This window comes from Eulemur rufifrons, chromosome 28, assembly GCF_041146395.1.
Source record: "Eulemur rufifrons isolate Redbay chromosome 28, OSU_ERuf_1, whole genome shotgun sequence".
Taxonomy (NCBI): Eukaryota; Metazoa; Chordata; class Mammalia; order Primates; family Lemuridae; genus Eulemur; species Eulemur rufifrons.
Genome location: NC_091010.1, coordinates 70,694,916 through 70,711,139, shown reverse-complemented (window position 1 = coordinate 70,711,139; position 16,224 = coordinate 70,694,916). Strand labels below are relative to the sequence as shown.

General features: G+C 57.0%; 1 protein-coding gene across 1 annotated transcript in view; it reads right to left on the bottom strand.

Moving 5' to 3' along the window:
* Positions 1–4,497: 4,497 nt before the first annotated feature.
* Positions 4,498–16,224, bottom strand: part of LRRC27 (leucine rich repeat containing 27) — a 31,246-nt gene continuing 19,519 nt past the window's right edge. The window contains exons 8-11 of the mRNA XM_069460419.1: positions 15,854–15,950; positions 12,606–12,724; positions 9,845–9,974; positions 4,498–4,873 (exon numbers count right to left, since the gene is read on the bottom strand). Coding sequence (XP_069316520.1) covers positions 4,727–4,873; positions 9,845–9,974; positions 12,606–12,724; positions 15,854–15,950 — 493 coding nt within the window. The 3' untranslated portion in view covers positions 4,498–4,726. The remainder of the gene's footprint in view (positions 4,874–9,844; positions 9,975–12,605; positions 12,725–15,853; positions 15,951–16,224) is intronic.

Genomic DNA, 16,224 nt, shown 5'->3' with positions numbered 1-16,224 from the left:
GATTCCTGGGAAACCTCTGCAGCCGGTGCCGAGACGGTGCCCACAGAGCTCGGCAAGGGCTGGCACTCACGTGAGACTTCCAGAACCAAGAACTAAAGGGTTTGCACCCCGACTTTAGCAAATGCACCGACAGGGGAGAGTGATGTTGAGATCCCAAGTAGATGGGTGGAATATGAAGTGGGGGAAAAAAATCCTAAAATACGGAGCAAAAAAAAGAAAAGATGATGGCTCAGGGGCCAGGGCAGAGCCAGAACTGACATCGTCAGGCCTGTGGGACAAAACGGAGCGGCAGGAGGGGGAGCAAAGCCAACAGCACCCCCACCTGGAGGAAGATCCACACCTCAGGGCGGCGGTCAGGGGGGGAAGACCCCGCTGCTCCCAGGCACAGGGTGGAACCGCGGCCCCGGGTGTGGCCTCCATGGGTCGGGGCTGGAGTCGGCACCACAGCTCCCTACTCCAGACAGGCAAGGACAGCACCTCGGCGGGCGTGGGTCCTGCCGTGATGGCTCGGGCCACCCAGGTGGGGGAGGGCTGTGCAGAGAAGGGTCAGGAGAGGGCGCCCCCTAGGTCCCCCCTGCGGATGCCGCCCCTGTGAGCTGCGGAAACTCCAGGGAACAGGAACCTCAAGGCGCTGGAAGGAGTCCTGGGCAGTGGGGTCTGAGTGGTGGGGCCGCCATGGAGGGCAGGGCGGCAGACGCCACGATGAGACTCTCGGACGGGTCATCTGGAGGGAAATTCAAATGAGAGGGCGGAACGGAAGTGAGGGTCTCAGAGTCTCTGCACAGCGGGGCACAGGCCACTGTGGGCCGTGGTCGCGGCCCCCACCCCGCAGTGACCCAGCTTCTGTGGACCATGGAGGAACTGGGCTGTGCCAGCGCGTGGCCCAAGCCTCCTGAAAGTCGGTCCCCCCGGGCCACTTGCTGGGTCCGGTGCCGGCTCAGGAAGCTGCGGGGCTGTCCTGGAGAGGGGGAGCTCTCTGTCCGTCCTGCGACCCGGAGGAGACAGCGTCCACTAGAGCGAGGGGCTCACAGCAAACCCGCGACACGCCTCACCCCCAAGACCCCTGAAAGCAGAGGTTAAAGATGAGTCTACCTGCCTCTTCAGCCCACGCACGAGGACATGGAGAATTTCAACAGAGAACTGGCATCCATAGAAAATTACCAAATAGAATGCTAGAACTGAAAAATATCTGAAATTAAAACTTCATTGAAAATGTTTATTTTAAAAAAATCATTATGATTAATACGCTAAAGAATCTCGTGGAGATGGCGGACGGCGCACGTGGGCGGACGTGGCTTTCGGCAGAGACGGGAGGGTCAGAGGGTCAGAGGGAAACGCCAGCAAGGAAGCTCGTGGTGTCGGGCGGAGAACCCGCAGGCCGGGGCGCGTGGCGGCGCCGGGCAGCTGCTTCCCGCCCGCTAAGTCCCCCGTCTGCGTCCTGGCTCTCCCTACCGCAAACCCTGGTACTGCGCATGCTAAAGGCCTCGTGGGTTTTTGTGGGACAAGCAGAAGACAAGACTAGCAAGTCCAAAGCCACGTGCACAGGAAACGTCGGACCCGAATCACAGAGAAAGGACAGGACACGGGTAAGGGACACGGAGGGCACAGCCAGGCGTGTGCGTGTGCGTGTAACTGGGGTCCCGAGAGGGAGGAGAGAGAGAACAGGGGAAAATGATATTCACAACATGACGGATAAGAATTTCCCAAAACTGACGAAAGACATTCACTCCCAGACTTGACAAGTTTTGTATATTCTAACAAATGAAAACAAAATCACATCTAGGTCCAGCACAGACTGACGAAAACCAAAAATAAATAAAAAATATTTAAGAAAACCAGAGGGAAAAAGACATGTTACCTTCCAAGAAGTAACAATGATGACGAAAGTTGGATTTTTAACAAAGCTCCCGGAGCCGGAAGGCCGCGGCAGAACCGCCGAGAACCAGGGTCGCCTCCGAGAACCGGGGCCGCCGCCGAGGACCGGGGTCGCTTCCGAGAACCGGGGTCGCCTCCGGACGACGAGCCCAGGTGAGCTCGCCGCCTGCCGAGCACGGGGCAGGGACGTGGCAGGACGGGGTCGCCGGGTAAAGGGCGTCACTCCGGCGGGAGCAGGGACTCGTGTGGGACGGAGACGCCAGCGCGGCGGACGTGGGCGCGACGCTGACGCACGCCCGTCCCCCGTCACGCACCGCGGCACAGCCGGCGCCCGCAGCTCGCACGCATGCGCAGGTGGAGTAAATGCGCAGCAGCGGCCGAACGGGGCGCGGACCGGTTCGCGTTTGCGGGGTTCCTGCATCGCGTGGTGGAGAACGACGCACCGTCTTCAATAATCCAGGGTGCACACCGTAATCTCTCAGGCAACACCCAAAAGAACGATACAAAAAGACATTCCTGAAACTCCAATAGGAGAGAGAAAAATGTTCGATTATCCAGAAGCAGGGAAAGAAGAATAAAGGAATAAAAATGAGATACACAAAACAAATGGCAAGACGGTAGACTTAGAATATCAACCACGTGCACAATTACGTTAAATGTACGTGGACTAAACATTCTAATTAAAAGACAAAGATCGACAGGCTGGATAAAGAAAAGGCCCAACTGTACGATGTTTACATGAGATGCACTTTAAATGCGGTACAATGACACAGAAAGGCTGAAAGAGGATGGAAGTATATTCATATCACATAAACACTAACCCAGTTAGCAGTGGTATGCCTACATTAACACCAGACAGAATAGAGTTTCAGAAGTAAAAATAAGAGGTAAAGAAAAACATTTCATAATGACGAAGGGTCAGTTCAACAGGAAGATAAAACAATCCTGAATTTGTGGGCATCTGTGAGGGATGGAGAGTTCCCTGTGGGGTACAAGGCACACTGCTCGGGTAACGGGCACATTAAAAGCCCAGACTCTGCCCCTATACGATATATCTATGTAATGGAATTCGATTGGTTCTCCCTAAATCTATTAAAATTAAAAAAAGAAACTAAAACAGGCCGGGCGCGGTGGCTCACGCCTGTAATCCTAGCACTCTGGGAGGCCGAGGCGGGTGGATCGCTCGAGGTCAGGAGTTCGAGACCAGCCTGAGCAAGAGTGAGACCCCGTCTCTACTAAAAATAGAAAGAAATTATATGGACAACTAAAATATATATATACAAAAAATTAGCCGGGCATGGTGGTGCATGCCTGTAGTCCCAGCTACTCGGGAGGCTGAGGCAGTAGGATCGCTTAAGCCCAGGAGTTTGAGGTTGCTGTGAGCTAGACTGACGCCACGGCACTCACTCTAGCCCGGGCAACAGAGTGAGACTCTGTCTCAAAAAAAAAAAAAAAAAAGAAACTAAAACAAAAAAAGCAAATTTGTAGGCATCTAATAAAATAGCTCCAAAGTACATACAGCAAAAACTGACATGACTAGAAGGAAAAATATACAAGTTCACAGTCACAGCTGGGAATGTTAACATACCTTTCTCAGTAACTGACAGACTGAGCTTAAACAAGTCAGTCAGGATACAGGAGATCCCAGCCATGTGATTAATCAACTTGACCTCCATACATAAAATGCTATACCCAACAATTACAAAATACGTTCTTCTTAAGTGCACATCGAATTTTTACCAAAACATATTGCATGGCAGCCATAGAGCAAAACTTCACAAACGTCCAAGCACTGGGATCAGAGATGTCCCTGGATCAGCAGGCGGACAGCAGCGTGGAAGTCCCAGCCCCAGCTGGCCCTGGCCGTGGGTGCAGCTCCGGCCAACAGCTTGACTCCTGCCTCATCAGACCCCAGAAAAGCCAAAATTGGTTTTTTTGGAAAGATGAATAAAACTGAAAAATCTCTAGCAAGACCGATAAAGCACACAAAGCACATATATCAAGAATAAAAAAGGACACGTTATTGTAATCTTAAAGACAATGAGAAAATAAGAGGTTGTTATGAACAACTTAATGCTAATACGTTTGACAACCTGGATGAAATGGAAAAAGTCATTCACTGAAAAACATATTTACCAAATTGACATAAAAAGAAAGTCTGAACAGTCTTACATCAGTTAAAGAAATAAAATCAAACATGTTTTCAAGACTGTTGAGCGCAAGAATCCCGCAGAACCCGAACAGCCTGGCAGAGGGAACGTTAAGAGACGGGCTTTCCTACGCCGGGCAGGCCGAGAGCAGGCTGTGTGGTCGGCAGCCAGGCGGGGTCGAGGCCACGGGACGGCACGGTGCCGGGCAGGGACAGGCTGGCCGCACACAGAGCCCAGGCCTCGCTCCCCACGCCCGCCGGCCAAGGGCAGCCTTGCTGGGCCTTGCGGCTCGGGGCAGCAGGTGAGCTGCGCTGAAACCGACGCGGGGGTGAAGCTGCCACAACACGTGCAGCCGCGCTCCGGGCAGGGCGGGGTGAGGAGGGCGGGCGCTGGCGTCCAGACATCAGTCCCCAGATCTGTGCCCTGCCAGGAACCAACGCGAGGTGGCTTGTTTACAGTATTCTCGTTTAATGCAGTTTAAAACCTTCTACGGCCTCAGAAAAGGAACACAGATTTGTTTAAAAAACAAAAACCAAACAGGCTGTGAAGTAAACTGTAAGAACAGCACTGGCCCTAGCACGCCCCCGCCGCCCTGGGATGACGCTAGGAAGGAACCACGGCAACCGGTTTGTCCCGTCTGAAGACGACTCCATCAGTGCGGTCACTGTCTGTCACTGGTATGGACAAATGTCTTCCGAGTCTTAATATTTCGTGTTAAAAAATATATTCCGAGGCTGTGACGCCGGTGGGCGAGCAGACAGGTTTCCAGCGAGAGCGGCCAGCTGCGGCTCCTTGTTCAGGGTCCATCTCGGCTTCAGTTTCGTGACCTCATCCTGTAGCTTTCTGGCCTTTTGGGAAAAGAGAGGTTAAAGGTTAGAAGGCTGGTGGGACTTCGGATGTCACCGTCTTTCTGGTCCACACAGAGGGCAGAGCCAGTTCCCTGTCCCCAAGGCCCCCCCTGCTCGCGAGGACACCAGCCCCTCCCTGGCGTCCCCAACAGGCCCCACCACACGTCCTGTGCAGACCACTCGGGATTGTCCTGCTGACAAAGTGCTTGCTGGGAAACGCCACCGCAACCGCAACCCACCTGAGACGCACAGAGCCCCGACTGCCACCCTCGCTCCCAGGACACGGAAGTGCCGAGCCTGGTGCCGGGCGCACACCTTCTGTTCCCATCCCACGTCCCCAGCCAGGCTGCTGGCCGGAAGGCGGAGAAGCCGAGGGGAGGCACCGCGGCCCTCAGGGCCAAGACCCCAGCCACCAAGGGGCAGGCGCTGCTGCCGCCCCCAGTGGGCAGCTGCCCGTGGAGCCCAACCTCCGCCCGCCCCAGGGAGGGCTGAGTCCAGCCCGCTCTGCTCCCCTCCTCCTGCTCTGCTCCCCTCCTCCTGCTCTGCTCCCCTCCTCCGCCCGGGCACAGCCTGGGCCAAGGCAGCGCTCAGGGCTGGCGTCGCCGTGGGAGGGAGACATGGCCCTGCTGAGCCAGTGTTCACTGATCACGCTTTGCTTCCCATGGAGATCCGTGTGCTCTGTGGGATGAATGACTGCCTTCCTTTAAAATTGTGCTCTGTTTTCTCCGTGCCTGTCATCGAGTCCTCTCAGGCGGTGAAACCCCTGGACGTTCCTCCCCTCTTGGTCCCGCCTCCCGGAAGACCCTGCAGGCGCTTGTCGCGGCAACAGCCCAGGGCCCCAGCGCTTCGGGGTTCGCTCCCTTCCTTTCTGGTTACTCGCCCTCCGGCCTGCGCCCTGTTCTGCAGCGGCTTCCAGAGAAGGGCCACGTGGAAGTCACAGTTCTGAGTCCTTTCCAGTCTGAAGTGGCTTTACTGGCCCTGCCTGGGGATCTGGGCGCAGAAGCCAGCTCGCAGCAGGAGGCAGTTGCCACCAGGACCCGCCAGGCCCGTGCTGGCTCCCAGCCCGTGGGGGCTCCTTCCCGCCCGCCCGGGAGCCCCTGCTCGGTGCCGAGCCGGGCACGCTTTCCACCCGGATGCGGCCGTTTGTGGAGAACTGCGGTTCTTTATGGATTTCTGCCCTGTTAGATGTCACACCACGAGGATCAGTCCTCTAAACTCCTCTTTGTGTCGCCTCCTCTCTTTTCCTGTTCCTGCTTTTCTTTTTGTTTTACTTCCTGGGGGGATTTATTCATCTATTGTCTATTGATTCTTTTTTTTTTTTTTTTTTTTGAGACAGCTCTGTGTGGGGGGCTCCGTGCAGGTGCCCCGAGGGGGCACAGGGGAAGCGTCCCCACACCCAAGCCCGCTCTCTCCCTTGGAGCGCAGCCCACCTCCAGCCTCAGGACCTGGCTCCCTACAAGGGCCCCTGCCCCCCAGGGCCGCCCCGTCTCCCGTCCCAGCGCTGAGCGAGAGCCTGTCCCGCCACGGCCTCCCCAGGGCTGGCAGCGCCCTGCACTTCCGGTGGCCGAGACTCGCTTGAACTGCACCTCCCCAGTGACACCCGGTGCGGAGCGCCTGTCCACACGCTGATCTGCCAGCCATGTGTCCTCTGGTGAAGCGTCTGCTCAGATCTTTGGCCCATTTTTAACTGCGTTGTTCGCTTTTGAGTTGAGAGTTCTTTGCGTATTCTAGTAACGGTCCTTTGTCAGATGTGTCTTTTGCAAATATTTTCTCAGTCTGTGGCTTGTCTTCTCCTTCTCTTGACAGTGTCTTTCACAGAAGTCTTTATTTTAATGAAGCCCGACTCATCAATTACTTCTCTCATGGATTTTGCTTTTAGTGTTGGCCAAAAAGTCATCACTGCGCCCAAGGCCACCAGGCCTCCTCCTGCGCGATCTTGCAGGAGTTTTACAGTTCTCCACTCTGCATTTAGGCCTACGATCCATTTTAATTTCTGTGAAGGGTATAAGGTCTGTGTCTAGACTCTGGTTTTTTTGTTTTGTTTTTGTGAGACAGGGTCTTGCTCTGTCACCCAAGCTGGACTACAGTGGTGTCCTCACAGCTCACAGCAGCCTCCAACTCCTGAGCTCACGCGATCCTCCCGCCTCAGCCTTCTGAGTAGCTGGGACTCCAGGAGCCACCATGCCCAGCTAATTTTTCTATTTTTAGTAGCAATGGGGTCTCGCTCTTGCTCAGGCTGGTCTCAAACTCCTGGGCTCAAGCCATCCTCCCGCCTCGGCCTCCCAGAGTGCTGGGATCACAGGCGTGGGCCACTGAACCCGGCCCAGGCTCTGTTTCTGCAGCCGTCCCAGCACTACCTGTGGAAAGACTCTCCTCTCCCCACCGAGTTGCTTCACTCCTGCGTCACACCGGCCGTCTGCGGGTCGAGTCCTCTGGGCCCCCTGCTCTGTCTGTTCTGGCAACACGACGCTGCCTCACCGCAGCTTTACACCCGGTCTTGGAGCCGGGCACTGCCGGTCGGTCCTCCAACTTCGTTTTTCTCCGTCAGTGTTGTGTTGGGTATTCCGGGTCTTTTCCTCTCCATATAAACTTTAAAAACAGTTTGTCAAGATCCACAAAATAATGTGCTGGGGTTTTGATTGAGACTGTGTTAAATCCAAAGACCGAGTTGGGAAGAACTCTCAACAACACTGAGTCCCTGCCCACCAACATGGAACTCCCGTCTAGTTAGACCTTTGGTTTCTTTCCCTGGAGTTCTGTAGTTTTCCTCCTATGGATTTTGCACATGTGCTACCTTTACACTTGCCACCGTTTTTTGGTGTTAACGTAAGTGGTATTGTGTTCTTAATCTTAAATTCTACTTGTTGATTGCTGGTATATAGGCAAATGACTCACTTTTGTGTACTGACTTTGTATCCTACAACCTTTCTATCAATATAACCATGTATTAGTTCCAGGAATTTTTTGGCAAATTCTTTGAAATTTTCTACACAATCAGGTCATATGAGAACGAAGACAGTTTTATTTCTTCCTTCTCAACCTGTACACCTTTTATTTCCTTTTCTTACCTTGTTGCACTAGCCAGGACTTGCAGCATGATGCTACTAACAGACAGGAGTGACGGGGACGCCCGCACCTCCTCCTGACCGTAGGGGAGGCATCCAGTTTCCCACCGGCAAGACGCTGTCAGCTGCAGGTTTCTGTAATGTCCATAACAAGTTTAGGGAGTTCCCCTCCAGTCCCAGGGTGCGCAGAGGTTTTATCATCATGGGTGCTGGATTTTGTGGGATGCTTTTTCTGCATCTACTGGTATCATCAGTAAGTGATTTTCGTCTTTAGCTAGTGGATGGGATGGAGCACAGTCACTGATGTTTGAACGCTGAGCCAGCCCGCACACCTGGAATAAACCCTATCTGGCCACAGTGTGTGACTGCTTTTACACATCATTGTATTTGATCCGTAAATGCTGGGAATTTTTGCATCACATTCATGAGAGACACGGGTCTGTGGTTTTCCTTGCCCATGATGTCTCCGTCTGGCTTTGGGACTAGAGTAGTGCTGGCCTCATGGAGTGAGTTAAGTGCTCCCTCTGCTTGTCTTCTGGAAGAGACTGCAGAGAATCGCACACTTTCCTCCTGAAATGTTTGCTGGAATTCACCAGCTAACCCACCCAGGCCTGGTGCTTCCTGTCTGGGAAGGTTGTTATCATTGATGCAGTTTAACGGATCTGTATCTGTTAAACACTCAGACTGTCTATTTCTTCTCTAGGTTCCAGCAGATGGCATCTTTCAAGGAATTTGTCTGCTTCATCAAAGTCATCCAGTCTGTGGGCCCAGAGGTTGAGCTCAATACCAAACAGACTTTCGTATCCATGATTTGAAGCCATGGGCTGAGACGCAGACGTCTTGAAGCCCTAAAAGGCAGGGTTTTGGGTGTCCGAGGATAAGGTTAGACCCATAAACAACAGACTCATGAAGAATAACAGCTTACCCAAAGGCAGATAAAAATTCCCTTGGCCAGGGAGAAAGAGCATCTGAGAAGAGGGGTCAGAGTCAGATTGGGTGGGGTCCCCAGGTGGGGCACCCCCATCTCTGCCCGGGCTCTGGGAGAGGCAGATGGCAGAGACGGGGCCTGCAGACGAGGGGTGGGGACAGGAAAGCAGGCACTGCCCCACCCCGGTGACGGTGCTACTTGCTCAGGGGCAGGCTGGGCACAGCCCAGCGCCAGCCTAACCCAGGGGCAGGGCCCGAAGCTGCCACGTCAGGGCAGGGCGTGTGACCTGGAGCCTGAAGCCAGGGGCGTGCGTGGCCTGGGAGAGCAGCCCAACGTCCCCATGGCTGCGAGGAGGGAGGGGACACAGGCATCCCGGGAGGGCAACTGTGTCCTCTCGCCAGCTGGCCAGCAGGCCACACATCACGTAGGGCAGGAAAGGGTCTCCCTTCACCACTGCGCTGCTCTCACAAGCCAGAACATTCCGGCACACAGCAAGTGCTCATCAGTAGCCGCTGAGGGGATGAACGCCACCAGCAGCGGGGTGAGGAGACAGTTAAAATTCAAGACATCTAGGAGAGACTGTCATGCGCAGTCCTGCTGGGAGGCTGCCGGGCTGGGGCATCTGGGCGCCGCACACGCCAGCCTCCCTGGGGCAGACACCGGGCACAGCAGCCGTGGTCCAGGCAGCTGCAGCCAAGCCCCGCTCCCCAGAGCGTCCTCGCGGCCTGGCCCCGCTGGACGCCAAGGCTCAAGCAAGGACCCACAGGTGCGTGGAGTGCACGGGGCCCAGGCCACGGCTCTTGCCACCAGAGGCCGTGTGCGGTGAGGCTGGGGTCCCTTGGGTGGCCCAGCACGTCGCAGGGCTCGCTCTGGCAGCTGAGACGTGTTCCTGTCACCTGGCGAACCGTAGTTCTGGGACCACCCCGCACACGGAGCACGCCCACAACCTAAGAGAAGGCGTGCTCTAAACATACTCACAATCTCCAGATCGTGGTAGGCCTTTCTCATCTCCTGCAGCGGGGCCGTCCCAGGGCACCTGCCCCGTCGCTCCTGCACCTGGCGCATGTGCTGTTTGATCTTCTCTTCCAAGTCCCCCGCCCTGAGGACACTGAGGAAACAAAGGGCACGGGGACGCGTTCCACACGTGGTCTGGTCCTGGGACTTCCTACTTTCATCCAAGAGAGAATCCTCCTATCGCCCCAGACCCAGTCTCGTCCTGAGGCGCCCACGTGGCTATGCCACGGTTACCCAGGGCCTCCGCAGACACCAACTCACGGGGCCTGGGCTGCCTCTCCCCTCCCTTCTCCAGGAGTTTAGAACCTGCTAGAACACACGCCATACTTCAAAGCCTTCAAATTCATTTCAGATATGACCACTTAGGACACAGCACATTTCACCACATAAAGGAGAAGAGCATGTCTTTTTCACATGAAATACACAGTTTTACTAAATCCTTAGAGGAAAAAGAAAATCATATTAAGTTAGGATTTTTTGGGGGCGGGGGGTGGACAGAGTCTTGCTCTGTTGCCTGGGCTATAGTGCCGTGGCATCATCGTAGCTCACTGCAGCCTCCAACTCCTGGGCTCATGCCATCCTCCTGCCTCAGCCTCCCAAGTAGCCGGGACCACAGGAGCTCGCCACGAAGCTCAGGTAATTTTTCTATTTTTAGTAGAGACGGGGTCTTGCTCTTGCTCAGGCTGGTCTCGAACTCCTGAGCTCAAACGATCCTCCCGCCTCGGCCTCCCGGAGTGCTAGGATTACAGGTGTGAGCCACTGAACCCAGCCTAAATTAGGATTTTAAACATATTTTCTGTGCTGCATTGGGGCTCAGGGCTTTGGAGTTGATTTTCCTTTATTTATTAGTTAATTTATTTTTCAGAGACAGGGTCTCACTCTGGCATCCAGGCTGGAGTGCAGTGGTGCGATCAGAGACCAGTGATGCCTCAAACTCCTGGGCTCAAGTGATCCTCCCACCTCAGCCTCCTGAATGGCTGGAACTACAGGTTCCACCACCATGCCCAGCTAATGTTTTTCCTACTGTTACAGAGATGGGGTCTTGCTGTATTGCCCAGGCTGGTCTCAAAATCCTGGCCCCAAATGATCCTCCTGGATTTTCTTTGATTTCAAATGCAGTGCTCAAAGTGGTAGAATGTGGAAGTGGCAGCGGAGCCGTAGGAGGCATTTACTTCCGTGGAGTGTGAGCACAGAGTTTGGGGTGAGGGCCCAAATGGCATGTGCTCCCCTTGGCCTCCCTGAAGACCCCTCACCCCAGCAGCAGGGTTTGTGCCAATTCCGCTTGCTTTCAGAATAGTTGTGGAAAGACAGCATAACACCCTCTTTAGTCCTGCAGAGCACAGCCACAGTCAGCACGTGCACAGAGGGTGGGCTCTCACTGCACCGGGGTGGTGGGGGGTTAGTGCCACCGTGGGCTGCCGTGGGCTTTTTAGAGGACAATGAGGCGACACAGACCCCCTGGAGGACTAAGAGAACATTCGAGTGCCGCCAATTTTAGTCTAGCTGAGCAGTGGGGCGCAGCCAGGGTCCCTTCCGCTCTGGATTCTGAACACAGGGCTGGGGCCTCCACAGCGGGCCTTGGCCTCAGCCCACAGCGGGCCTGGGTGCAGGCCGTGGTGCGGCTGGGAAAGCAGGAAGGGCCTGGCAGGGGGTGCTGGGGCCGTGGGGCCTTCCCGCATGTCCCTGGGTCACCCTCGGCTTTCCAGCACACCTGGGAGGGGCACGGGAAGTGCCCAGGGGAAGAAGGCATGCACACGCCAAGGTTCAGTCTGGGGCTGGTCCTTCTGGTCTGCACACAAGCCTCGCAGGAGGCTGGCGCTCACACCCAGGGAGCAGACACTGCATCAGCTACGGAAGTCGTGAACACGGGAAGCCAGAGAAATGCTTGCCAATGAGGGGAAAAGGGCTCACAGCCCAGGACCCCAGAGCAGCTGCTGTCCCCCTCACAGCCACACCCCCTCCTCTCGAGACCCTCCAGGGACCTGGCTTTCGCCCTTGTGTCCCCACCTCTGCTTTCTGTGCCAGGCACCACGGGACATGCCCTGCTCTGCAGACGCCCGCGCCCGCGGTCCTCCTCGGCCTGCTTGCGCCGTCTGTCCCCACTCCCCTGTCCCCAAGGCGCGGCTCTGGGTCCTGCTCTCCCCATCCCTGTCAGTCCCAAGTCGGCCCCAGGCCTCACAAGTACCCCTCCCCGCGCTCCCATTCTCCAGCCCCCCCGCACAGGCCGGACGATTCCAGGTGGGCCAGCCACCTGCCCCCGCCCAGCAGCCTGGCCCCCACCTGGCCAGAGACTCACAGCACACAGCTCCCCGATGCTGCCCCTGCACCCACGGCCGCCACTCGGGCTGGGCCTCCCGCGCCCGGCAGCACCCCGGCTGGGGAAGGCCTGCACACGCGGCCCTGAGGAGCAGCCCTAAGACAGCCGGGGCTGGAAGGAGTGAGGTGAGAACTCGGGGCACGAGAGGGCCTGGGGGGGCAGGGCAGGGCGGGTCTCAGTGTCCCGACGTCAGGGTCGCAGCAGTGCCGGCTGCAGAGGGCCCCGGTGCTGTGTCCAGTGCCTGCGGGACCGATGGCCGGCTGAGGAGTTCCCGAGGGCAGGGACCACCCACCCTGCGGCCCACAAGCCTGGACGTCGCAGGGGTGCTCGGCGCCAGCTCCCGGGACAAGCACGTGCCGCGGGTGGGCGACTGCGCCCGGGAGGAGGGAGCCACCGTCAGCTACCAACCTCGTTTCCTTACTTGCTTGTGACGCTTTCTCTTTGCTCTGTTTCGTCTTTCCAAGTGGAGTCACTGCTGTTCTCCCATCATCCGTCAGATCGGTGGCAAAGGGAGTCTGTGACGCCACCTAGACGGTACAAGACGTTTTCAGGGCCGGCCGGTGGCTCACGCCTGTAATCCTAGCACTCTGGGAGGCCGAGGTGGGCGGATTTTTTGAGCTCAGGAGTTCGAGACCAGCCTGAGCAAGAGCGAGACCCCATCTCTACTAAAAATAGAAAGAAATTACATGGACAGCTAAAAATATATATATAAAAAAATTAGCCGGGCATGGTGGTGCATGCCTGTAGTCCCAGCTACTCGGGAGGCTGAGACAGGAGGATCCTTTGAGCTCAGGAGTTTGAGGTTGCTGTGAGCTAGGCTGACGCCATGGCACTCACTCTAGCCTGGGCAACAGAGTGAGACTCTGTCTCAAAAAAAAAAAAAAAAAAAAAAAAAAGACGTTTTCAGGAATCCCAGAAAATACCGCTTTTAACACAAAGCTAAACCGCCAGGTGCGGCAGACTCGCTCTCCACCCGTGACGACCCATCAGCGCCATCCAGGGGCGGACGTCCTTGCACCTGCGGTCACCAGCCACGGCCTTGGTCAGCTCCTGCCCCCACCTGACCATGGGGCCGTCCCTGACCTCAGGGGCGTTTGGCCTACGTGTGTGTGCACACGCCTGTGCGTCTGTGTGTTTCCGGCGACTGTCAGAAAGCAAAGGCTGGTGAAACAGCACGTGACAGGCGTGAGGACTGGGGGCAGGCGGGAGAGACGGACCTCTCACCAGGGTTGCTGCGGCTCGGGGTCCGGCAGGACCAATTCAGCTCTCACCTAGACGCTGTCTGCAACTGTTTCCTCTGCCACTTTCCCCTCTAAATGAATTTCCAGGGCTGGGACCCTCTCTGTCCGCACCACCGGCTTAACCCCAGACGTGCCGGGCACCGAGAAGGATGCAGGGGGGCAGGAACCGCCCCTCAGCTCCACCTGGAGGTGCAGCCCAGGCTGCGGACGCGGCAGAACGAACATGCTCTGCTGACCGCACGCCGGCACGCTGTTAGTTAACCAGGATTCTCCCAAAGATTATTCCAACAGACAGAAAAGAACAAATGCTCAGTCCAGTAGGTATTTTTTCTTTGATAGTCAGGCATTTAATTTTATATTTAAAAATATTAAAAGCATATATTTGGAAACAAGCCCCCTGGCCGTCTTCTCCTACTACTCCACACACAGGGCTCAGGCAAACTCTCGGCCGTGACGCGCGGGAGAGAAGGGGCCGGTGCCAGCGCGTGGCTCCCAACAGGCTCTGCGCCAGGTCTTACGTGCTGAGTGTCAAACGTGATTAATTGATCTTAAGGCCCAGAACATGGATTCAAAAGTCACCAACAAAGCTGCTGGTTTTATCGCAACATGAAAAACAAAAATGCGATGCTTTATAAAAAGTAGGTGATGAATCCAGAGGCCCCCGCTCGGCCGGCTGGGAGTCTGTGGGCAGCAGTGTCGGCAGCCAGAGCCTCGCTGGCCCCACCATGACCGTGCTCGGGTGCGACCGTGCGGTGCGGACCAGCCGTGGCACAGGCGGGCCGGCGGGTGCACCTCGGGGCCAGGCGGCAGAGCCGCAGCTGCCCAGGCCGCCAGGCCCACGGTGCCTGCTGCACGCTGGGCCCCACCTGAGCAGCCGCGGGGCCCCGCACGGGCCGTGTGCCCTCCCGTGTCCTCCCAGCCGCCGCCCCTCGGCCCACAGCCAGACACAGCCTTCCCACTTCCCTGCCGCGGACGTCGAGTTCTGAGCTTCACTTGCCGACGCCGACCCCCACCACCCACACCGACACACACGGCTCTGCACAGAGATGCCTCCGGCGGATCGTTTTTATGTGAGACAGACCCCCTGGTGCTCCCAGAAGGGCACGTTCTCGGCACGGACAGAACCCTCTCGGCAGCCACGGCAGCCACCGGCACAGCCCCCCACAGCCCCCGCACTGGTGCGTGACGCACCCCACACGCCTGGGCCGCGGAGCACCTTTCCACGTGTCTACGGCCGCTCGAATCTCCTCTAACCTTCTCTTCTGTGAACTGCCTGCCATACCTTTTGCCCATTTTTTCCTACTGGATTCTTTGAAAAGCATTCTTAATGTTGTCTAATTGTGCAAGTATTTTTATTGTTGGAAGTGGTAAAATATATATTTTTAATTTTTCTGTGTATAAGGCAACAGAAAGTTAGAAAAAAAAGTGGTAGCAAAAATGAAGGCTTAGCCTGGTATGACGTACAATGTTAAGTAAATAGAGAAAGTAAACTTAGTCTATGGCGCAAGTGACCCAGGGCCAACACCCCGCACACTGGACGGGGACAGACGGCAGCCTGCAGGCGTGCGGAGTCCACAGGGCAGATTTTAAGCATGTTTTTCTTGAAAGCTGCTGTGGTTTGGTATCATTTGAACCCCGCAGGAACGACAAGGCTCACAGAGATGGCACGGTGTTCCGGGCTCTAGGGTGCCTTTGCGAGAACACGCTGCTGTTTCCTGAGAAGGTTCCTTAAGTCAGACGTGCACACGACGTGGACGGACAGATCCCGTCTGAGAGGGAGGGACTCAGGCCACCCTCGAGCCACACCCCCAGAGAGCAGGTGCAGGCCAGGCCAGCGACCCACACCTGCAGGCCGGGCTGCTCACAGTGCAGAGAGGCCAGCCTGGCGCACGTCGGAGGGAGGAGCAGCCGGTGCCAAGGCGCCTGCGGCCACCTGCGCCCCCCACCCTGTGCCCAGCTGGACTAAGACCCCCAGATGGTTTGAGGGGATGGAAAGAGGGTGCTGCACCCAGGGCACCCTGTGCCCGCTTGAGAGCCGGCAGCCTGGTGTCAGGGATAAAGCCACCGAGGCCACCCCTCATGGACCCCCGGGGCTGACCTCCCATTGCAACCTCGGCTGCTTCCGTCCTCATTTTTCAATCTTTTCCCCTCTACCCCGCCTCCTCCCCTCCTTGAGAACCTAATTCCTCAGACAGAAAACCCAGTCGGCGAGACCAGAGGTGAGCACTCAAATGCCAGACCAAGGTGCCACCCCCACCAGCCGGGGCCCCGGAGCAGGTGACTCCCTCCCCGGCCCAGCTGTCCCTCTGTGGACAGGGCCGAGTGGCGCCCACCGTCTCGGGACGGAGCAGACGCCAGCAGGCGAAGGGCCAGCGCCAGGTCCCCACCTGCAGCCCCGGCCCGCCGGGCACCTACCACACTCTCGCGCCAAGACAGGCGTCTGCCGAGCTCTTCCGCCTGCTTCCTCTTCACCTGGGCCTGCTGCCGCCACTCCCGCAGCACCCCCGCGTCCCTGCGGGAAGAGCCAGAGCAGCAGCGTCAGCCGCTCACGCAGCCCCCGCGCGGTGCACCAGCGTTTCCACCGTCACCGCCAAAGCGGCCTGCAGGCGGCCTCCGCGCGTCCCAGTGTCCCGGGGGAAACGCCGGCAGGGCACGGCCTCCCGGTGGGATCCGAAACGCGGCGTCTTCCCTCCCCACGTATTTTGGGCAGAGCTGAGAGCGTCGGCATCCGTGGAGCCTCCCCGTGCAGTGGCTGCCCGCCACGGTGCCCGAGGGGAGGCCTCGGG